Raw genomic sequence first — 23746 nt, forward strand, 5'->3', positions numbered from 1 at the left:
TGTTACCCCCGTGACCCGGCCCCGGATAAAGCGGAGGATAATGAATGAATGAATCAAATTTTCTCTTTGTTTTTTTGGTGCAAAAAAAGTAAAAAAAAAACACATGAAAATGTTTACATTACCAAACTACACTTTTACAAAAAAAAAATATGAATAACCTGAACAAATATGAACAAATTGAAATGTCTTGAGAAAAGTAAATGCAATTTTACCAATATTCTGCTGGTACTAAATGCTTTGTGTGATTGTAATGCACATGTTTAAATGATAAACTGATAAACCGAGGCACAATATTGTTAAAACTGCACTCATTTTTCTTAAGACAATTCAAGATGTTCATTGTTATTCAGATTTTTAAGGAAACTTTGTAGATGTAAACCAGATCATAATATAATTTTACTTTTTTCACTGTTATTGTTTTACTGGTCCGGCCCATTTGAGATCAAATTGGGCTGAATGCGGCCCCTGAATTAAAATGAGTTTGACACCCCTGTTATAGATGAATTTTGGCTGATGATATGAATTAACTAACTAACTAAATGAAGGCTGTGAATGTTCTTGGTCCTCCTTTCCAGCAGATGTCACTTTAACCAGCTGAGTTTTGAATGAGCTGCTACAGAGAAGAGAAAGTGTGAGAAATCCGCCTGATGATGCTGACACTTAACGCAACTTCAGTGAGTAACATTCGAGGTGGAAACAAGTCAGATCAGCCGGCTTTAAACACACCCTCATGGCAGAATGACAGGCTGACCAGAAGATTCACTCTGCTCGTCTTGTAAATCACTAATAAAACCGTGCGTTATTTTAAGATGTCAGGGAGTTTGTGCGTAAAAGTGCGCGCTTCTCCCGGGCGCACCAGCACGCTCGCTTCCCGTACCATCCTTCAGCTTCAGCTTCATCGGATCGTGAGCTGAACTGAGGAGGAGGAGGAGGACTATCATTTCGCTCCGGGGCTTCAGTGCAGCCGTGAAACCATCTGAAAATGGCTGTGCACCTCCGTCCCGCCCTGAGGAGCCTCGGCTGTTGGTGCGTTTTGTTGCTCCTTTTCGTCTCCGTTGCCTCCGCCGGTCGTGATGTTGACTCGGGAAGCAATGACACAGGGAGAAATCCAGCACCGGAGGACTCCCATCACCAAACTAACTCCACTCACCACAAAAAGGCTTTCCCCGTCCTGTCCTTCAACTTCGACCATGTCCGGAAGCCCTTTGAGATCTCCCTGTGGATCCTACTCGCCCTGCTCATGAAACTTGGTGAGTAGGAACATTTCTCTCAGAAATAGAAAGTTATTCAGCTGCCAAAATATTCAACACTCCCCCAAGGGAGAGGCTGGGTCATCACAGAAAAAAAAGAGCTGGAGACTGTCCAGCTTCATGGAAAATAACATCATTGGTTTGACTTCTACAGATGAATAAATAGCCCAATTTAAAATCAACCGATAAAGCAACATTTCAGTTTAAGTATCTGACAAAGAAAACTGAAATGCAGGAGCTCTACAAATATAAGAAAACATTATAAAATTTAAATACATAGTAAATATATTCCAATATATTGGGGAAACATATTATTGATTAACATACAGCTCTTGGAAAAAAAACGAGACCACTGTAAAATTATCACTTTCTCTGATTCTACCATTTATAGGGATGTGTTTTATGCTCTAACCCTTTCATGCAATACTGGTCACTACAGTAAACAGTTATTCTCCAGCTGTTCTCTTATATAGTCATGGTTTTTGCTGTTTTAGTTCCATATCAGCCAACACAGTGGACACTCATGCATCATCCCATACATTGGAATTCACACCATTACTGTAACTTTGCTGTTCTTGCTAAACCTGATCTACACTGTAAAAAATAGAGGTACGAGATCAGAACATTTATGTACCTATAAGTACATTTTTTTTTAGAATATTCTCTCAAAGTACAATATTGGTCTTTAGGAGGCCAGAATTGCCCCTTTAGACTATGAAAAAAGGTCCAAAGTTACGTAAAGTATAAATTTGTACTGTAAGGTACCCTGCTGCATTAAAAAATGTGTGTAGACCATGGGAATAGGCTATAGGCTAGGAGAACTGAACAGTAGGCCTAATTATAGTTCAAACATTAGGCTTAGCACATTATTTATTATATATCATACTGTAATTACTCTATATTATATTTAATAATACTTTGTGTTTGAATTTAATACCCCAATTAGCTCAATGATAATAGCCTAATAATTTATTTAGCTTATTAGAACCTCTGATTATTGCCATAATCTCTGTTTTATCCAGTTTTCATTCACACCTCCATGTCTTGATGTCGTAGCTTGCCTATGCCTTTTTTTTTTTTTCTCAATTGGGCCACCAGTTCAAACTTTAAACATCATGGCATTATCAACTATACAAGAGTTTTCTTTCTATGTAAAGTACTTAAGGTACAAAAATGGACCATTTCGAAAGGGTACAGAAATGTCTCTCAAAGAAGTACACCCCCAGCGACAAGCATTTGCACCCTTTTAAGTACAAGCTGGTACCTCTATTTTTGAGTGTACAGTAACATGTTTGAGTGTAAATCAATTGCTAGTTATTGTTTAAGACTGTAATTAACCATTTTTCTTAAACAAAAAGGTTTTTTATGCATATTATCTCCATAAAGTAAGTAATAACTAATATTACAGTATGTTAAAATGTGACAAAACCTCAGATTAGCAGCATTAAAAAAATTGATTTCATACTTTTCACACAGTGTATCAGTAAATACATGTTTCTTTGCTTCAGAAAGTAAATGCATGATGTCCAGCTGAGTGGATATTTTTACAACTCCATGAAAAAGAGGTTCATAAAAATTTTTTCGATCACATTGTTTTTTTCATGCTTAAAGAGGAATAAAAACACTCAGGAAAAATAATTTGATTAGGGTCAAAACACGTTATTCAAAATCTCTCTGAAGGGACATTTTAGAGACAATTTGACCCACATTTTTATTTTTAAATTCATTTTTGCTTTACTTAGACCATAAGGGATTATCCAAAACAAGGAGCTACTTTACATTGAAATAAATGTTGGAATGGCAATCAGTTAAAGTTCACGCTCTGACTGGACATTAGTGTTTTAACCCATTAAGGTTCTCATAATTCATGCATGAAAAAGCTAAACTACTGACATTTCTTCCAAATTCCAAATAAAAATTTTGTTATTTAGAGCATGTATTTGCAAAACACACACATGGTCAAAATAACAAAAAGATGCAGACCTCAAATAATGCAAAGAAAACCAGTTCATATTCATTTCTAAACAACACAATACTAGTGTTGTAACTTGGGAAAAGTTCAGACATCAGTATTTGGTGGAATAACCCTGATTTTCAGTGACAGCTTTCATGTGTCTTGGTTCTCCTCCATTGCTGTTGGATGACTTCATGCATCTCCTGCCATAGAAATTCAAGAAGCTCAGACATGTTGGATGACTTGTGACCATCCATGTTCCTCCAGAAGTTTTCAAAGTGGGTTCAGGTCTGGAGATTGTTCTGGCCCTGACAGGGTCTTCATCTGGTGGTCCGTTATCTACACCTTTATGGACCTAGCTGAGGCCAGGAGCATTGTCCTGATAGAAGAACCAGTCCTCAGAGTTTGGGAACATTGCCAGAGCAGAAGTCCATAAGTTTTCAATAGTTATTTTTGGATTCCAGTTACTTTTACGATACTAATAGCACCGTTTTTGCCTATTGTAAGAAGATAGTGATGGCCACAGTGGTGGTTTTATACTTCTGCTTCTTAAATAAGACACAGATCAGGTGTTTAGTCAGTAGAATAAGGCAGTGGTTCTCAAATGGGGGTACGTGAAGGCACTCCAGGGGGTACGTAAGATTTTAAAATATATTTAAAAAGTAGCATCCATGCAAAAATCCTTTAAAAATAATTATTAGATTAATTAAATATTTCAGGAAAATATATGTTCATAAAATGAATTTTATATTCAGGAGGCAATTCAATTTCATCATCCTAAAAACCCAGTCTCCCCCATACCAGAATGGTTCGACCCAACCTGTCATATGCCACCTAGCATCACCTGTTAATCACTTGAAAACTCAAACAATGGAGTCGTGGTTGAAGCATAATTCTTTTTGAGAACAGATCTTTACTATGATCCCAAAGGAGGACACTTTATGTTGATGATTACTTTTATGTGCACAAATCTTTATTTATAATTAAGTTAATTATTTCTTTCTGTTTTTAGTTATATCTTTTTATTTCCAAATAGTTCAAGAGAGACCACTACAAATGGAGTTCCAAAGTTTAATAAATCAGACACTGATGGCACAGCACTCTGTTTTAAGTCATTTTTTTCAACCAAAAATGCTTTGCACTGGTTAGGGGGTACTTGGCTGAAAAAATATTTCACAGGGGGTACATAACTGAAAAAAGGTTGAGAACCACTGGAATAAGGTGTGATTGTGTTGGAATTCAACAGACACAGGAATGGAATGGCTGTCATACATGCTGATTTCAGGGGAAATTACAATGGTCTCTTAATTTTTTCCAGAGCTGTATGTGTTGTATTATTACATGGATGGTTTAGTGCAGGGGTGTCAAACTCATTTTCTTCCGGGGCCACATTCAGCCCAATTTAATCTGAAGTGGGCCGGACCAGTAAAATAATAGCATGATAGCCAATAAATAATGACAACTCCAAATTGCTGTAGTGCAAAAAATAACATTCAGTTATGCCAATATTTACACTTAAAAACTATCCAAACAAAAAGGATGTGAATAACCTGAAAAAAATGGAATTTGTTAAGAAATTTAAGTACAATTTTATTTGTATTCTGCCTCGACTTATTATTTATACATACGCATTACAGATCAGATCTACAAAGTCACAAAACATTTAGCAACAGGCAAAATATTGTTAAAATTGTACTTAATTTTCTTTAGACATTTCAGGTTGTTCATATTTGTTCAGGTTATTCACATTTTATTGTTAAAGGATAGTTTCTTAATGTAAATATTTTCATAATTTAATGTTTTTGTGCACTAAATCAAAGAGAAAAAATTTTATCATTATTTATAGGTTATTATGATATTATTTTTGAGTTTGATGGCCCAACTTGCACTTTGCAAATTCATCCCATGGGCCGGATTGGAACCTCTGGTGGGCCGGTTTTGGCCCCCGGGCCGCATGTTTGACACCTGTGGTTTAGTGTGATCACATACAAAACATGGAAGAGAAATGTTTTTATTTACATATGAAGGCATTAAATATGTAAATATACCAGTCACAAATATTTAATACAATGTAATATATATGGAAAATATTAATATGTATAAAATGTGGCTACAAGCAGTTATATAAATACAATACAGTACTGTTCAAAAGTCTGAGGCCACCTTTAGCTTTACGTTTTTGCGGGGTTGAAATGAACATACTCTATATATTTATTTCTCATTCCCTTCACTCGCACAGCCTTAAAAGACACAAACTCTCACTTAGTAACAGTTATAAGTCTTTCACCTTTGGTCATTAAAATCTAATCAGTTCATCTTTAACAAAGGTATTCTGACTGAAGACAAAAGACTCCAGGTGTAAACTCATCAGGACTCTAGGTATTACTTAACCCTAACCCAGGCTCTGTTGAGTCCTTTGGGAGAAATGACTAAACTCTGTGAAAACTGTTGGTTCCATAACAGTCAGATGACCTCTGTGATCATCTTTAACATCTTATGTAGAGCTGGGTGATATGATTGATATAGATTTTTTTTCAATTGAGTGTTTTGCGACTACGTGACCTAGAGACAAAAACACTATTTCTTTGCTAAAACCATCAACCATATGTGGCTGGAGAACCACATTCACAATTAATATATACAACAAATATACAGGCTGCATTGTAAAGGGTAGGAAAGCACCAGAGGAATAATCACGAATTTGTGATTTTTTTTTTTTTTTTTTTTTTTTTAAATTATCTTTTTATTGAACATTATAAAATAAATTCCACATACAGCTGGTACACAATGGCTGAGTTTTTTGTTTTTTCCATCTCTTTCCACTCTCCTCCAAATTTAATATCTTTAAATTAATCATGACAATCAAAAAATAGAAAATATAGGACAAAAAAACGAATTTGTGATTTTAGCATTTTTAATGAATGTCAGAAATCAAAATCTTGATGAATTAAAATAATTCCGTTTATTTTTCAGCCCTGATCTCATCCATTGTTATCATGATCTGACCACAAAAAAAAAACCTGTCTCTTACAATGTGTTGCTAACCAACCACAGGGGACGTATTAGAAATCAATATTCTAGCATCAGCCATTGTCAGTATCATCATATGAGACGTCTTTTCACCAGTGGACACTTACATGTTATGTCAATGGTTTTTTAATAGGTGTACATTTCAATTTGTAGGTGATGACTGATAATGGCTCCAATAATGGTTCAGTTAATATATTTTTAAGTTAATATGATGAAGATTTCTTTGTTTCCCTTGCACAAAATAGGGGATAAATGAATATACAAACAACATAAACAGAAAATGACTTTTGTATCTGCTATCAAATAATTTCATTTGTCGGTATCAGCCTAGAATTGTGCACTTACATTGACTAAAATAAGCTGTAAATCAGGTGTGTTTTTGTCTTAAAGTGTCTTTTACTAATTATTTACAACTACATGTAACCTTCACTCAGGACACAAATGAGCTTTTAAAGTAGAATGAATGATGATGATTTGGCACTTACTACATCATTATCGAGACCAACTGATAATTTTATTATCATGATGTCATTTGTGGCCATAATGGAAATAGTCTAAAAATCCATCCCTCACCTTTACCTGTAAGTGCTTGTATTCTATCATCTATGTTAAAAGTTTGTTTTTTTAGTTTTGTTTATTTTTTATCTTTTAATTTCGTCGCACATATGTATAATGACAATAAAGGCATTCTATTCTATTCTATTCTATTCTATTCTATTCTATTCTATTAATCAACAGTAATCATATATAAAAAAGGTGTGTTGCACCAGTTTTAGCCTCAGTAACTGTACCAACACTGCACACATCAGCCAGTTTCACTAATAACACTAATCCCATTCTGCACTTTCTGTTCCAGAGGCTCAGACTTATTTCAGGCCTGATGGTGTGAGCATCTGTTCTCCTGGCATGAATGCAGAAGTATTATTAGATTTAAAATGTCCTTCAGAAGCGACTCACTGTTGTTCAAACCAATTAAAATGGATTATCTGTGACCTTTAGTTTTGACAGGCTCTTTATATGTTTACAACAGGTCCAACACCTGATAGAAACATAATATCACAGTTAACATTACTGTATTAAACACACAGTTCATTTTATAGCTAAGTCTGTCCTGTTTAGGGGCTGGTATTAGAGGACAAAACTATGGAAATTATGGAATCATCTTCAGCCTCTGGTGTCTGAAAGATTAGACTCTTCAAAAAAAGCAGCTAAATGGATGCTGGATGCAGCTAAATGTGAGGATTGTATACTTTCATTTGTCATATGTGACCGGAAACTGTAAATTCGGGGTTTAACAGACATTTTCTCTATTTTCTAACATTTTAATTTCAGTGAAGTGATTAAACGTCCAAATTATCTCTACAATTCTCTATGAAACATCTTTTATTTTCAGCTCATATCCTTTTTTTACTTAATGTAGTGGATTTTTAAAGCACTTATTCAAATAGAAAACTAGGAAGGAGTGTAAACTTAACAATACATGTGTCATATTTATGTCATTTTGTATAAAAGGCTCTAATAAAAGCCATCAAACCACACATATTTTTGAACCTCAACCTCAGCTCGCTCCAGTCAGTTCTGTTTCCTCTGTGTGACACTTGAAGCAGAAATAATGATCAATCTCTGCGTTAGTTTGTGGTTTGCTTCCTTTTTGGTACAATATTGAGCGTCAAAACGGCGAGTAAAGATGATCCCTATCGGTGTGCGTTCGTTCCATCGGCCGACGTTGCAGAGTGAAGCCCCTCTGGTGTCTTATCTGTCAGTCCAGCTGGTGTTTCCATGGGCCGGCCCGACTTCCTGTCCTAATGCACTGACCGATAACAAAGACGTCAGTGTGTAGAGTCTTAGAGGAGAGGAGGGGGCGAGAAAAGCTCCAACATGAGACCACTGACTGACTGACTGACTGCATGAAACCTCACAGAAACATTTGTTACAGCCTGAAGTCACATGACTGACGAAGTGAATGCCAGCCTCGTCCATCATACAGTATATATAGCACGGAATGTGTTAGTAGATGTAAAAATAGTTTCTATCTGTAATACTTTACATTGATTTTATAATAACATTAAGGATCCTAAAGTAAACTACTGAACTGCTGCATTCAAAGCTTTACTTAAATAAAACTATGTAAAATTGTCCATGTCAGTGTTTTACCATTATATACAGTATATCCTTCCTACTATATAATGCATGTTCTGTGTCCGTCCGATCAATGTTGCAGCACAGGAGGGCATTTGTTTGGATTTTCCTCAGCCTTCACAGGCCCGATCGCCGCCAAACTCGCCAAATGAATAGAAATGTTACCTGACTATCTACTTGGCACAATTTTATGTCCATATTCAAATGTTGTGAGGTATGCTGGGCAATCTTAGCCTCTCTTTACTTTGAATTCTTCATCCCTGCCACCATATTCCCTTTTTTGAAATGGTTTTGCGGCCGTTCAATTTTGTTGAAGAATGCAAATAGGCAGTATTTCACTGCATATACTATGAATTGATGGTACTGAAATAAGCAAACTGCCTAAATGCATAATTGTGTCTTGAAAATATTCCTTTAATATCCACTCCCAAATAATGTGAACAAATAACATCACAACAGTTTTTTACAAAATTGCTGCTGCTCTTGCTGTGTCCATTTACAATAATGTATAGGCGCTTTTCACACACAATGGCACCACGGATACAATGCCGCTACTTTATTATAAAAAGCATTCACCCTTTTAGATGTTTTCCCATTTTTATTGTAGTATTGATTTTCCAAACTCTCAACAGCAGTGGAAGTCATGTACAAGAACACACTTCGGACCAAAACCACCAATGAATTAACACTATGTATCCAGAGACTGAGTCGCTCACTGAATAAAGTATAAAGCTCATTGTTTACACACATATGTATTACAGTTTCATCAAGTTTTCTTCTTCAAATTGTAACTCATAGCCGCTTATTTTCAGTCAAAATGACACTGTCTTATAATCTTCACGTGCTGCGTCAGCTGATAGTTTACATTATAGCTCTGTTAGCTTAGCTCTGTTTATAGATAGAAAACAGTCACAGTAAAACGACAAATCACCTCAGTTTTTTGTTTGGTTTCTGTCATCAGTAGATGAACTAAAGATCTGTTTGGAATCGAACAAACAAGGTCAGAACTGTTACAGTTTAGTCTGAACCATGGATCAACAAATGACAACTTGATGATATGATGATGATAACATCACATAATAACCTTATACCTTCATAAGCCTCATGTCCGTGTGTTCAGAGGTTTTCCATCTTAAGCCTGTTTGGTTCAGGAATAATTACATAGGATGTTTCCATGAACCAAGTGAATCCATTATTTTTATTGTCTGCTAATGCACTGCAGTGGTCCACTTCATACAGACTGAATGTAAGGTCCTGTACAGCTGGATTTGTTTTGTTTTTTATACAGTTACATCATTGGCTATTGTTTAGTTCAGATTTAAGTGGTTCATACTGGATCAGCTGTTAGTTTAAATCTGAGTCTAATGCTTAGAATGATCACAAAAATAGTTAAAACTCCACATCAAATTATCTCAGAGGCAAAAATTACACCCCAAATATAAAAATACACATTTTCTTCAATCCATCTGAGATTGCAAAGATTTTTTTATCAAAGTGGCTATTACCACAGTACTGTGGGACTACTTTCTCATTTGTCTATTACCGCAGACCCAATCAGCGCCCTCATTCTATCATGTGTAGACTGGAACCTGTAAGCTGTCCCCCTGTTGCAACAGTGCTGAGGCAATAAGCATCACACAGACCATGTGCCTCTCAGGTTACAGGAAAAGGCTAGAGGACCAGTTGGTTTGATGTCTATTCACACTTTCAGTTTCAGCATGCAGGCAAACAACATGAAATGCTGCGACTGTTTTGCTTCATATGAGGAATTTGTCCAGGTTTTTGATAAATATAAATCAGCCACTGGAACATTCAGAGCAGAGTGCAGAATTCAGATCATTTGATTGGCTCTGTGGCAGTAGACAAACTGATATTTCTTGGCAGTAACCACTGTCAATTTTTATATCTTAAAGTAAACTGTTTGGATTATAAACTGTTGTCATATTGGGAGATGTCACCTTCATGCTGCTGTTTCAACATTTTTCTGATATTTTTTTTTTTCAGTTAAAACCTAAAAAGGACGTGATCTTCTATCTTAAGTCTGTGCAAAAAATATGTATAAGATGTGGCACCTCAGATTAGTCTGATACTGGACTGATTTGTTCTTCATTTTGGGAATTGATTAGAAAACTGAAAGATGTTTGTTACTGAAAATGAGCAATGAACAAAACAAAGAAAAGGCAAGAAGGTTTAAAAAAAAACAAAACAGAAAACTAATGAATACTGTAACCAAACTAAAATAGAAAAAAAACACCTAGAATTTTGAAAGAAAATCATCTATCATCTAAATTCACCATCATAATCATTTAAATAAAAACTAACCTCAAAACTAAATTTGCATCAGAAGCTTGATAAAACTAAAGTGAAATTGAAAATAAAGCATAATTAAATTAAAATAACATCTTGCCAATTTTTGATGTCCAGCTTATCATTTTGTACTTTTTTCTTTTCCATCACATTTTAAAAGCTGTGAATAACTGGGATTTATGTCATCAAATGACTTTTTTTTTTTTTTAAATGATTGATTTTTTTTTTTTTTTATCCTTTTCTTTCCCAGGTTTCCACATCATCCCCAGAGTATCACACGTGGTCCCAGAGAGCTGCCTGCTCATCGTGGTGGGTCTGCTGGTGGGTGGAATCATCAAAGCCTTCGATGAAGATGCCCCCGTCCAAATGCTCGACTCCAAGTTCTTCTTCCTCTACCTGCTGCCTCCCATCATCCTGGACGCCGGGTACTTCCTGCCCATGAGGCCCTTCACAGAGAACCTGGGCACCATCCTGGTGTTCGCCGTGGTGGGGACGCTGTGGAACGCCTTCTTCATCGGGTTAACGATGTACGGTGTGTGTCAAATCGAGGCCGTCAAGCTGGGGAGGGTGGACCTGCTGTCCTGCCTGCTGTTCGGATCCATCGTCTCGGCCGTCGACCCCGTCGCCGTCCTGGCTGTGTTCGAGGAGATTCATATCAACGAGCTGCTGCACATCCTGGTGTTCGGAGAATCGCTGCTTAACGACGCCGTCACTGTGGTGAGTGAAAGAGAAGACGTTTTGTCTGAAGTCCCACATGTACAGACAATGTCCCATAGTTTGGTTTGGAAGGAAATACATGAGCTAAAGCAGATTAAAGTCACATTTACATCCATACATATCACAATGTTCAGTTTCCAGTAGTTATTCTCTTAAAAATATTCCAGTTAAGCAGTTACTTAAACTATTTCATTAATTTAATTTCTTATATTACTTTGCTTTTTAATAATTTTCCTAACAAATGTTTTAAAGTGGATAGTAAAACAGAAAAATTGTAAAAACTATGACTCCAAAAAAAGGGAATAAACACTATATTTTTGGGTAGTTTGTATTTATTTAAATGTACTTTTCCTATATTATTTTGTATTTTCTTCCTTTTTTTCCCCCATTTTCTTGATTATTTTGGTAATATCTGTTCATTTACGTTTTGGTTTTTTTTTCCAACAATTTTCTTGCTAATTCCCTTCATTTATTGTTCAATTTATTGATTAAACCAGTACCTGGAAACTGCAGAAATTTGCTTTTTCTTTTGCAGGTTGTCTGAAAATCTGTTAAAATATGTGATACATGTGGATGTAAACCAGACTTAAATGATGTCACTTCTTCTAACAGACTGCATCAGAAATTACATGAATTCTGTGTATTTCAATTATCCTTCCAATGATTAAAAGTAGTCACTGTAAGAATGAAGTAAACCAAAATCAGTTTTCCGTTAGTCTATGTCAGACCCAGTGCTGCAGTCAGAGATAGATTATAATCATGTTTTACAAGATCGAAAGCACATTGTGGTTTGGTTCCATGGTGCTTTTTATTTAACATTAATCTTCAACATTTTCCATTTTAAACTTTATTTACTTATTTTTGCCACAGATTAATCATAACAGAAGAAAAGTAATCTAACAACCACCAACTATACAATCAAATGTGTTAAGAAAATACACTGATCAGTCATAGAATTCTGATCACTTACAGGGAAAGTGGTAATGATATTGATTATTTCATTACAGCGGTACCTTTCACTAAGTTGGATATATTAGGCAGCAAGTGAATGTTTAGTCCTCGAAGCTGATGTGTTGGAAGCAGCAAAATGATCAATATACGGAACTGAGTGACTTTGACCAGGTCCATATTTTAACGGTGATGACTGGATCAGAGCATCTCCACAACAGCAGGTCTTGTTGGGTGTTCCTGGTCTGCAGTGGTTAGTACTGACCAAAAACAGACTAAGGAAGGACATCCCAATCTCATGAGCATCAAATAAATCTGAATCACGGAGACCCCACCTCTCTACTTCCAGGACTTTAAGGACCTGCTACTTACGTCTTGGTCCAGATACCATAGCACACCTTCAGAGGTCTGGTGGAGTCTAGGCCTCGGTTCAGAACTGTGTTTGTGGAAAAAGGACTGACAGATGGTAATAATGATTAATCTACTCCTTTTGTTGTTCTTTAGATACTTTGGTAGGTATTAACCACTTTACACCAGGATTGAACAACAGGATCTGGAGATGCTCTGAGCCACTGATTTGACCACCACTTCCAAGTTGCTCAGATTCCAACTCTTGCCAAATTTGCTGTTTCTGACACATCAGCTTTGAAGGTTAAATATTCACTTGCTGCCAAATACAGTATATCCCACCCACTGACAGGTCCCACTGTAATGAGATCATCAAAATTAATACCACTTTTCCTGACAGTGATCAGAATGTTATCATTTTTGCATGAAGAGAAAAAAAGAACATATACAGTAATCTTATCTTGAATGTCATTACCATAAACTCTTTAAAAAAGCTGTTAAATGTTACATTTTTGCTCATTTATTAGGACAACTCTGCACTTTTAAGAAGAAAATGTCCTGTTAGAAATGTAACCAGATCTTTGTGTTTCTCTGTGTAGGTTTTGTATCACCTCTTCACAGAGTTTTCCCACAAAGGCACCGTGACTGTGGCCGACGCTTTCCTGGGTGTAGTGTCTTTCTTTGTGGTTTCACTGGGAGGCATCTTGATCGGTGCCATCTACGGCATCATCGGCGCTTTCACATCTCGCTTCACTTCACACAGCCGGGTCATCGAGCCGCTGTTTGTTTTCCTCTACAGCTACATGGCTTATTTATCAGCGGAGGTCTTCCACCTGTCAGGCATCATGTCGTAAGTTCAGGCTCAAAACCTCATCTAAGACTAGACAGTGTAAAAGTGAGAAATTACACAAATCGAAAGGTTACAGAACAAGACAGAGTTTTATTCTTCTTGGAACTGGGTTTCTTTTACTGTTCTTGCAGTTTTTTTTCTTTTAACGGAGCTAATTTCCTCCCAAGTACAAGTGCATTTATCTTTTTGTCTTGAGGAAAAAAGGCCTGATCCAAGAGATAATAATGAGAACTCAAAGAGAGTCCCGTTCATTTTTATTACAACTGATTTCATCCTTAAATATTAATCAATCAAATTTTATTTATATAGCATTACATCACAAGTTATCCCATGACACTTTACATTTAGAGCTGGTCAAAACCAGACTCTTAAGCCAGTTCACAGAAACCCAACAGAATCCTCCAGGAGCAAACACTTGGTGACAGTGGCGAGGAAAAACTTCTTTTTAAAAGGCAGAAACCTGGAACAGACCCTGACTCCTGGAGGATGATCTTCCGCCTTGACCAGTTTGGGGTTAAAGAGAGAGAAATTGGTGGAGGGGGGTAAATGGGGGGAAGACACATGGATGCACAATAATGAACTCATTACCACTATAATGAGTTTCCAAGAGAAAAACAGTAACATTAGGCCTTGTTTTGATATACCATCTGATGCACTGATCACTGACAATAATCAGTGTCTAATGATAATTGTAAGTTAAACCAGTTGCTGACATAGTCAAGATGCTATCTATGAATTAAGGAATTAACATTGTAAGCAATATTGAGACCAACCACATATGTTCTAACCAATAAAAACATGAAATATCATCGTGTATTTCAAGAAGTATTTCCTCAAATGCTGTACAGGGTCTTTACTCCTCTCAGCTGCACAAGGCACCATATCATTATTTCTTCTGATTATTAAGTAAAATTGTCTTATTTAGCACAAACTGTCAATCTGATATTCTCCAACTACAAACACTGCATCAGCATCAGTGTCTTTCTATGTTACTGTTACAACTGTTGTTTGGTTGTTCTAAAATAAAATAGTTCATTAAACTGATAACTGGTGAAGAAAATATACAAACAAACTTTAGTGATCTCCAAGAAAATTCACTTTTCTATCACCTCAAGAAAATAAAGAAAACCAAACAAGAACAAAATTAATAACCAAGAAATCATTAGTCTATCAGTCATCAGAATAAGCAGAAAATGTTTATACAAAGTATAAAGATTGGACTGTGTTTCAATGGAGAAAAGGTCATGTGGTCTGATGAGTCCAGATTAACCCTGTTCCTGAGTGATTACCCATCATGCCTAGTGCCTACAGTACAAGCTTGTGTGCATGCCATAGCCAGAGCTAAAGGCTAAATAAAGCTAAAGGTAAATACAACAACAGATCATGGGACTTATTTTGGTCTGGTTGTGTATGACATAAAATATGTCACTGTGAACATGAGGTCATGTGATGCAGAATATCCAAAATCTCTGGATATTCCATGACCTCATGCCTGAATTTATGTTTTTCTTTACATAAATAAAGACATTTCCACCATGAACTGATGGGATAAATTATATAATAGAATTCACCAAAGTACAGGAAATGATGTTTAATGCTCAAAATATCCTGGAAGAAAAACATCTGACCCCCCCACTCCCTCTCCCTATTACTATAAATAATGATAAGAAACAACCCTTTGTTTTCTCATGCTAAAAGGATGATTACCGGCTACTGTACAAAAACACAAGTTGCTTTCTCTAGATAAAAGATAAAATAACCTGAATTGTTAGTATGTAAGTGTGTGTTTGCTGCTGTCATCTGCAATGACCACAGGCTGCCATTATGAATCCCCTTTTAATGGACTTAGGATCATATTTGCAGCTTTTAGTGGAACAGACTTGTCTCCAACATTGCTTTCATTTGCAAAACTCATCTGTTTTAGATCTCTGCATCGGAGGAAATGTAGGAGTGATGAAGTTATGGTTGTTACTTAGATTTTTGCTGGTAAATAACATGGCCTTCCCACTCAATGGCATTCTGATGGACATTAAAACCTAAAATTCCAAGAAATTGCCATGGAATGTGTTTTAAAAATAATTTTAGTCATGGCATGGGCGTATTAAACCCTCTGTGTTTTACTGAATTTTTATCAAAATAATTACATTTTCATTTGTAGAGAAGAAAAAAAAATACAATTGCATATCCAGTCTTGTTTTCTCACAGAACAGTCATTTTTCCTTGTTATTCAGTTCTAGTGTAAAAATTGTTTGACTTTCAGACAATTTCTGTTATTTGTTTTGGACGTTTTTGTTTTTTGTGTTATTGGTCTTTTTTTTTTTTTTTCTAAAACTAAGAGTAAAACATTATCTCGTATTTCTAATTTAGCACTGTTGTAGGTGGAAGAGTGACCGGGCTCAATAGATTTCCCAAAACGGTCTTGAATAATAATCAAATTTTCACTGTTTATAGCTCTTCCTTAATACACCAGTAGTATATGAACTGTTGTTGAGCAGACTTATTGTTTCATACTCTTTGTTTCTTGTCCTGTAATTGACAGATTAATAGCCTGTGGCGTGGTGATGCGCCCATATGTGGAGGCCAACATATCCCACAAATCCTACACCACCATCAAATACTTCCTGAAGATGTGGAGCAGCGTAAGTGAGACGCTCATCTTCATCTTCCTCGGCGTTTCCACAGTGGCCCAGCCTCACCCCTGGAACTGGACCTTCGTCGTCGTCACCGTCGTCGTCTGCTTTGTGTCGAGAGTTTTGGGTCAGTGAAACGTGGTAACAGTGAAGCTTAATGAGCTCATTATGAGTTCAAGCTGTTGTGTAATAAATATATGATCACATCTGTGCTGTTAGTGAGAGCAACAGTTTCCTTTACTCAAATTAAACAGCAAGTTCTGTCTCATAAATCACATCATATGCATTCTGTATTTAGTTACAAGGTGCTTGAAATACTTGAAAATGCTTGAAATTCAATGTTGTGTTTTCAAGGTCTGAAAAGTGCTTGAATTTTAGTTTAAGTTCCTGAAAGTGCTTGCAATTATAACTCTGTGATGTGATTTATCTATTTATTTTTAATATTAACTCAAGCCAAATCTACTTACAGAGAGGTGATAAAGTTTGAAAAATAAAACTTTATGTCAAAAAAGAATATTAGCAGGTCCTCTCAGGTCAGCTCCAGGTACATTTTTAGATTAGTCTTTGTCTCAGTGCGAATGTGCCTGAAGAACGCCGAGTGGCTTCCGTTTTTTTTGGATAAAACTTTGTGTTCTCATTTAATTTCTAAGCTTTTTGCCAATTAGGAGACATAATTCATTAATAATAATAATTTTACATGTTTAACATAACACAATATACATCATTGTGATAAAAAGTGAAAAGAATAATAAAAAATCAGGAGTATATGTATTCCTGTTGGTATGTATTTTAACAATAAGGTGGTGTGCCGAAAAATTTTTAAAATGACCCTTAAAAGTGCTTGAAAAGTGCTTGAATTTGACCTTGAGAAATGTGTACGAACCCTGGAGTTAATATCCTCCAGTTTTGTTTTGTATGTAGGAACTGAATTTAAAAAAGTGCTGAAAAAATAAATACTCAAAGTGAAAGTACCTGAAAACTGCAGATCTGTAGGTGTAATTTGTATCTTTGCCTCTTAGTAAAACCAGCTGTGATATTGCCTATGGTTTTTAGGTGTCGTCAGCCTCACATACATCATCAATAAATTCCGTATTGTGAAGCTGACCAAAAAGGACCAGTTCATCGTGGCCTACGGTGGCCTACGAGGTGCCATCGCCTTCTCCTTGGGCTTTCTGCTGCCGGATAATGAAATGAAGCAGCTGTTCCTCACTGCCATCATCACCGTCATCTTCTACACCGTCTTTGTGCAGGTGAGTTACTTTAAATGACTGTTGGAAACATAAGGGGATTTAATATTTGCTGATCTTTCCATAAATTTTTGTTCATATATAAACAGATAAATAGAACAGATATTGGCCATAAAAACTAAGTTATGTGGGATGGAATGTGGTCACAGCAGGTAAAGTAGCTGGCTGCAGCTGGAAACATCCATATAAATAAATAAATGATGCAGAAGAGAAAAGCAGAAACACAATGATGATAAACTTGATCATGATAAACTTTATTTCAAATACAAGTAAAAACAAAATTATTAAGACAAATGAAAGGAAAACATCAAAATACAGATTTCAACAGAATACTCCAGAATGCAGAAAGCTGAGATGGTTCAGACTAAAGTAGGTATTACATAAAAAATTAGGAATAAAAAACATACTCACACAAAGTAGGTCAGACATCCTTTTACTTCAGTTAAAGACTGATGAGTTTCTTAGTATATTAGTTGAAGAGTTATAGAAAAGATAGTGAGTTATTTCATATATTAAAAACAATTGTCAAATATTAAATGTTAAAGTGTTTAAGAATAGATGTCAAAAAATGAATTCATCACATTATAATTTCACGTTTGGTCATGTTTTATAAACCAAAGTCATCTGCTTCTTGTGATAAAATGATGCTCAGTATAGATCTGATGATAACTTGACAAAACAAACCCCAAAAACAAACTTGACAGAACCATTTGTCGCAACTTTTTCACATAAAATGGGACCTTCCTTCTCAATTTGCACTCATGCATTAAATTGTTTTGTTTGTTTGTTTGTTTGTTTGTTTGTTTGTTTGTTTGTTTGTTTGTTGTCTGTTCTGCCTTCAGGGAATGACCATCAGGCCTTTAGTGGAGCTCCTGGCAGTGAAGAAGAAGAAGGAAAGCAAAGGATCAATAAATGAGGAGATTCACACACAGGTGAGAAACGAACAATTTAATAAAACAAAAATAATGCTGTAAAATATGAGAGTGGTATTTATAGGTACAATGATGGTTTTTACCAGTGATGCTTAAAATTTTAACAAACTATGAATCTAAAGCTAAATGATGTATGTTCTTATCTTTACAGATTATGAAAGTAACTTTAGGATGTCAACTAAAAAGAATCATTTTGTTTGCAGTTTCTGGATCATCTCCTCACAGGAATTGAAGATATCTGTGGTCATTATGGACATCATCACTGGAAAGACAAGTATGATATTATTAACCTACTAGTTTTGGATATATTTTTTAATAAAGGAAGACATAGGTTTTACATAAAGGTGCTTTATCTTTTTACCCACTTTTAAACATCTTCAACTCAGGCTGAATCGCTTCAATAAAGCCTATGTGAAAAAGTGGCTGATCACAGGCGAACGCTCCACCGAACCACAGCTCATCTCCTTCTACAACAAGATGGAGATGAAACAGGCCATGATGCTGGTGGAGAGTGGGAGCGCCGCCAAGCTGCCCACCATCATGACACCTGTTTCCATGCAGTAAGTGGCAAACGATCATATACTGTAATGAAAATCTAACATCTAGAAGATTATTTAGGGTGTTATCTTTCCCTTTGCTTTTGTTTTGACAGAGGGCTGCCCAATATGTGTAATAAAAAATGTATGTCTCATATCATATACTCTAGTGGGGAATATTTTTATCTCTTGGGCATCTGTGTTCACACGGTGTGGAGGCAGAGGACATAAATAAAAGATGAATAAAAAGATTTTTTATATACTAAAACCTGAATCAAAAGGCTCTTAAGAAAAAAGTGAACAAAACAGAGAAACTGACAAATATTATAGCCTTTAAAATGGTCTTTCCTTTAGTGAACCAGGAGGTTAACATTACCATTTAATGATTCAGTATAGATCTTATTGTGTGACATAAAAAATCTGACATGTTTAACCATGTTTTTACAGTTGATGTTGCTAAAGCCAGAAGTGATGCATGAGAAGTTAAATTTAGTTTATAGATAGCTCTCAAAAATGAGTTATTGAAGACCCCAAACCCAACATTAAGGTTCATAATAATCATTTAATGCCTGTGTAATGTCTTTGCAGAAACATTCAACCAAAAGAGCCGCTCAAGAGAAGGGCGATCCCGAGTATCTCCAAAAGTCGTGAGCAAGAAATCAGGAAGATGCTGAGAGGAAACCTGCAGAAGACCAGACAGAGGGTGAGAATACAAACAGCCCTATCAACAGGTCTGTTGGTGCCTACCGTTGAGATGAGGTTAATGCTCTGGTTTCCTCTGTTGTCAGCTTCGTTCCTACAGCAGACATGACCTGATGGTCGACCCGTTTGAGGAGGACGTCAGTGAGGTTCGCCTCAGGAAGCAGAGGGTTGAGATGGAGAGGAGGGTGAGTAGTAATTCAGCTGCAAACAAACAGGTCAGAGGATTATCAAACTAAAATGTGTCCTTTATAATACTAAAAGTATATTATAGTCTTCATATGCTGCATCAGCTGATAGTTTACATTATAGCTCTGTTAGCTTCGCTGTGTTTTTAGACAGAAAACAGTCACAGTAAAGCCACTAATCACCTCTGTTTTCTGTACGGGTTGTGTTGCACTAAAGATCTGTTTGGAATCATCCAAATAAGGTCAGAACTTCCACAGTTTAGTCTCAACCATGGATCAGCAAACAACAGCTTGGCAAAGATAATAACATCCCATAATAACTTTATACCTTCATAAGCCTCATAATTAAACTCACCTCTGTTAAAGAAACGCTGCCATTTCAGCATCAAACTCTATTCTTTTCATTTACAGCTGTGTCCAGTGAAGAAAACAACAGTGCTTCTAGATTTTATCACTTTGTCAATTTCTTTGACTCTAAAAGTTGACTCTTATGGGTTCCCATCCACAGTTCAACTTGATATTAGTGTTCAACACCATGGACATCCAGCAGAGTGACTCACTACTCTCTCTAGTGGTCACATACATTCAGTTACATACCGGCCTGTGAATAAATTCATTCATTTCTGACATCATATGATATCAGAAATCTTTATTCAAAACACTAATGATACTTAGAATTTTTGAATATTTTAAGTACAAATACTAAATATAAGCCGATACTATTTCACCACAGATGCTTCTATTGTAAAGTATAGTTGACGCCTGTGTTAAATGACTTCACAGGATGTGTTACTTTATAGATGGAAATACTGCATTTGTATCTGTTGAATCATACACTTAAAAACAATGGAAAACCCAAAGATACACATTTCAAGCATATTCATCAACATAATATGAGCACAGTCTAAATTACCTTCCTATCAAATTACCTTAACTTCCTTTTATACATCCATAAATTCTACAAACAAAGGCATCACATTCTGGGTGGAGGTGTAAACATAAATATAGACAGAAAAAATGCTTTCTACATTCTCCTTTCATTATTTTCCACATTAAAACATCTAAAAAAAACTTCACCAAAGTGTGTTCAATATTCAAATTCAGAGAAAAACATAACTTTATTCTGTATCAGTGGCACCATATCTCCTTTACTTGATGTTAATATTTAATTACTTGCATCTGTTTCTTCAGCTTGGAATGTCATAATGTGAATATTTACCATTAAATGTGGTGTTAATAAAACTTTAAGACATTAACTCATCTGTCAAAGGGATTCAAGCCTGAAGTCACATCAGATTTTCTTTTTTACATCAGATATTTGGTGAAGGTGATGAAAACACCTTTGCAGCAGAAGTGACACACTGTGTTTCATTTTCAGTTTATTGTTTTTGTCATGTTTTGACTGTGTTCACAGATGAGTCATTACCTCACAGTTCCTGCAAATCGACAGGAGACACCGCCAGTGAGAAAAGTCGCCTTCGAATCAGGTCAGTTTGACTTATTTATAGATTATTGTATTTATTGAACTGTTAGAGCTGCAGGAGCTGAAAGCTGAGGGGAAAAACAGCAAAATTTGTAAATTCAGACCACTCTTCTATAGCACTCTCCTGTTAGTCCAAAACAAAGTATATGGTTTCAATACACAGTACAGTAAATATACAGTAAATATAGACCTGATACTTACTGCTGTTTTATAAAAAGTAGAGCAGTAGAATCACCTCCAGGCCACATCTAACAGAATCTAATTAGCAATTGTTAAATACCGAGGTCCATCACATATTTAATCCTTAGCTGTCTGAAAAAACACGTGATTTGAGAAAATCTGTGTAGATTTTGTACACCCTGAAAGCACAGGCAGGGAGTACATGTTGAAGTCTCATGTCCTCTCAGACCACTTAAATTACAATGAATGTTAATTATAGAATTATTGTTCAATGAGGCTAAAAAACTATTAAGCACAGTAACTTTAATGTGAAGTCAGAGTGTAATGTACAGTGCACACAGCAAACAGCAGGCCACTATCATTATTGATCGCTATATCATTATTTTTGAGTTTTTCATAAAAAAAAAAAAGTCAGTTTTTGGAATATGTAGCATCTCAAACAAAAGTGATTCGACATGTCTTGCGGCGACACTTGAATCCTGATGTTCATGTACATGTGTTGTGTAGAGCACCAGGTTTACACTTACGATGACAGTGAAAGTCCCAAAGGACGCCGGGCTCAGACGAACCCCAGACCTCCAGATGAAGTCCATCTGCTCAGCGAGTCGTCCACGAGGACCAATCAGAGAGCCACGCCAGCAGACGAGCAGGACGACCAGCTCAAACTGTCCCGATGTCTGAGCGACCCTGGACCAAAGAAGGACGACGACGAATCATGACTGTCATTTTAAAGAACCTGTCGCCATGGCAACTGGGGATGAACTCTGCAGTCTGTTTTGTTTAACAAATCGAGAGCCTTCAGTGAATGAGATGAGCTTCATATTTATATCCTTTTTTTTTGGCATGTTTGTGTTTACCATATGTGGTAATCTATTTTGAAATGCCTTTACTTACTGTTTTTATCACCAAGCAGTATTACCAAAGCACACACCAGGAGTTGGTTCCAAAAACTTTACCCAGAGACTCGTGTTTAATGTTTTTTGTGTCTTAACAAGCATCAAATGGTAAAAGTAAGACATTGTACTTGTTTTAATCATGTTGAAGCATCAGAGAGGAGGAGTTTAACCTCCAAACAGCACATCAAGAAGTAACAAGTGGTACCAGGCACAACAAACCCCACCCCTCACATGTATTGTAGCTTATTTTGGTATCGATCCAGCTGATGTCATCATGTCTATGCATGTGCTGATGTTGGCATATCAACTGCCTCTATATATGTGCCAAGTTTGAAGTAAATTGAAATAAAATTAATGTTTTTATAGACATTTGAAATTTCACCCATTATAAGTAAATGGAAAAAAAATATTTTACTGAACTTTGACCTACTTTTCCCAAAATGTAATCAGATCTGTTCTGGGTCACTGGCAATCTATAACCCTAATTTGGTATGAATTCAACCAATAGTTTTGCTGCTAGAGTGTTAACTAACAAAGAAACAAACAAACCAAACCAAAAACAATACCCCTTGCCTCCCCTTTGGGGATTGGGGTAAATATTGACCAGTAACTCACCAAGGTGATATGAAACAAATATGATCTTATTATAAACATATCAGGAAGACTGAAGACATATTAAATGTTAATATCTCCAATGCATAGTTTATCCCCTAGAGGGTGCTCACAGGATTATTTTTTTAACTTTAAAGTGTCCTTGTCGGCATGTTTATGTAAAAAGAATCTAAATATGTCAAACTATCACATTATTTACTAATCTTTTAAGTCAAGAAAGCTATAGATATACCACTGAAAGAAGTAAACTGGTAAATGCTTGGTCCATGTCACTTATTTTCGTAGTGATAAAACCCATTTCAGTTTACAGTGGGTTAACAACGTGCAGCTTTTCTGCAGCAGTGAAAGAAAAACAAGCCTTGAATGTTATTATAACTTTTATATACTGAGGTGAAAGCCTTATTTGCAAAATAATGGAGAAAACACAGGAATTACAGATGATAAAAAACAGTTTATTAAAACCTAAAACATAGAATATAAAAGGAATGATACTCTGCACATGGATGATTACTGTTGATAAAAGCAAAATCTCCTCAGTGTTTTCTGTTGTTCTGAATGTTACCACAGATGACAGCGTTTTTAACTCCACCTATACAATAGTATAGAATTCATTGTCAATAAATGCAATAATGAACTGAAACAGTACTGTGCAAAAGTGTGAGGTCACCATTAGGTTTGTTTTAGCAAAGTTATAATGACCACAAATATGCAATTTTCAGTCTCTCTATCAATATATGTACAACTGAAATACACAAAAAACATGAAAACAGTACTAAAACATGAAAACGCAAATGTGTTGA

General features: G+C 35.9%; 1 protein-coding gene across 1 annotated transcript; it reads left to right on the forward strand.

Annotated features, from left to right (window-relative positions):
• Nucleotides 1–545: 545 nt before the first annotated feature.
• On the forward strand, nucleotides 546–22644 carry slc9a1b (solute carrier family 9 member A1b). Its single transcript, XM_030148196.1, has 12 exons — nucleotides 546–1250; nucleotides 10931–11397; nucleotides 13293–13543; nucleotides 16083–16300; nucleotides 17227–17423; nucleotides 18263–18352; nucleotides 18556–18626; nucleotides 18739–18912; nucleotides 19477–19591; nucleotides 19677–19775; nucleotides 21190–21262; nucleotides 21946–22644. The coding sequence occupies exons 1-12, from the start codon at nucleotides 983–985 to the stop codon at nucleotides 22155–22157; spliced, it is 2235 nt and encodes a 744-aa protein (XP_030004056.1). The 5' UTR covers nucleotides 546–982; the 3' UTR covers nucleotides 22158–22644.
• The last annotated feature ends 1102 nt before the right edge of the window (nucleotides 22645–23746 follow it).

This window comes from Sphaeramia orbicularis, chromosome 11 (genome assembly GCF_902148855.1).
Source record: "Sphaeramia orbicularis chromosome 11, fSphaOr1.1, whole genome shotgun sequence".
In the NCBI taxonomy this organism is placed as follows: domain Eukaryota; kingdom Metazoa; phylum Chordata; class Actinopteri; order Kurtiformes; family Apogonidae; genus Sphaeramia; species Sphaeramia orbicularis.

Bases quoted from the DNA above. Each gene is read 5' to 3' on its own strand.
- slc9a1b (XM_030148196.1), top strand. From the start codon at position 983: ATGGCTGTGCACCTCCGTCCCGCCCTGAGGAGCCTCGGCTGTTGGTGC. The intron at 11,398-13,292 runs GTGAGTGAAAGA...TTCTCTGTGTAG, and splicing joins TTAACGACGCCGTCACTGTG to GTTTTGTATCACCTCTTCAC. The intron at 18,627-18,738 runs GTATGATATTAT...TCTTCAACTCAG, and splicing joins CATCATCACTGGAAAGACAA to GCTGAATCGCTTCAATAAAG.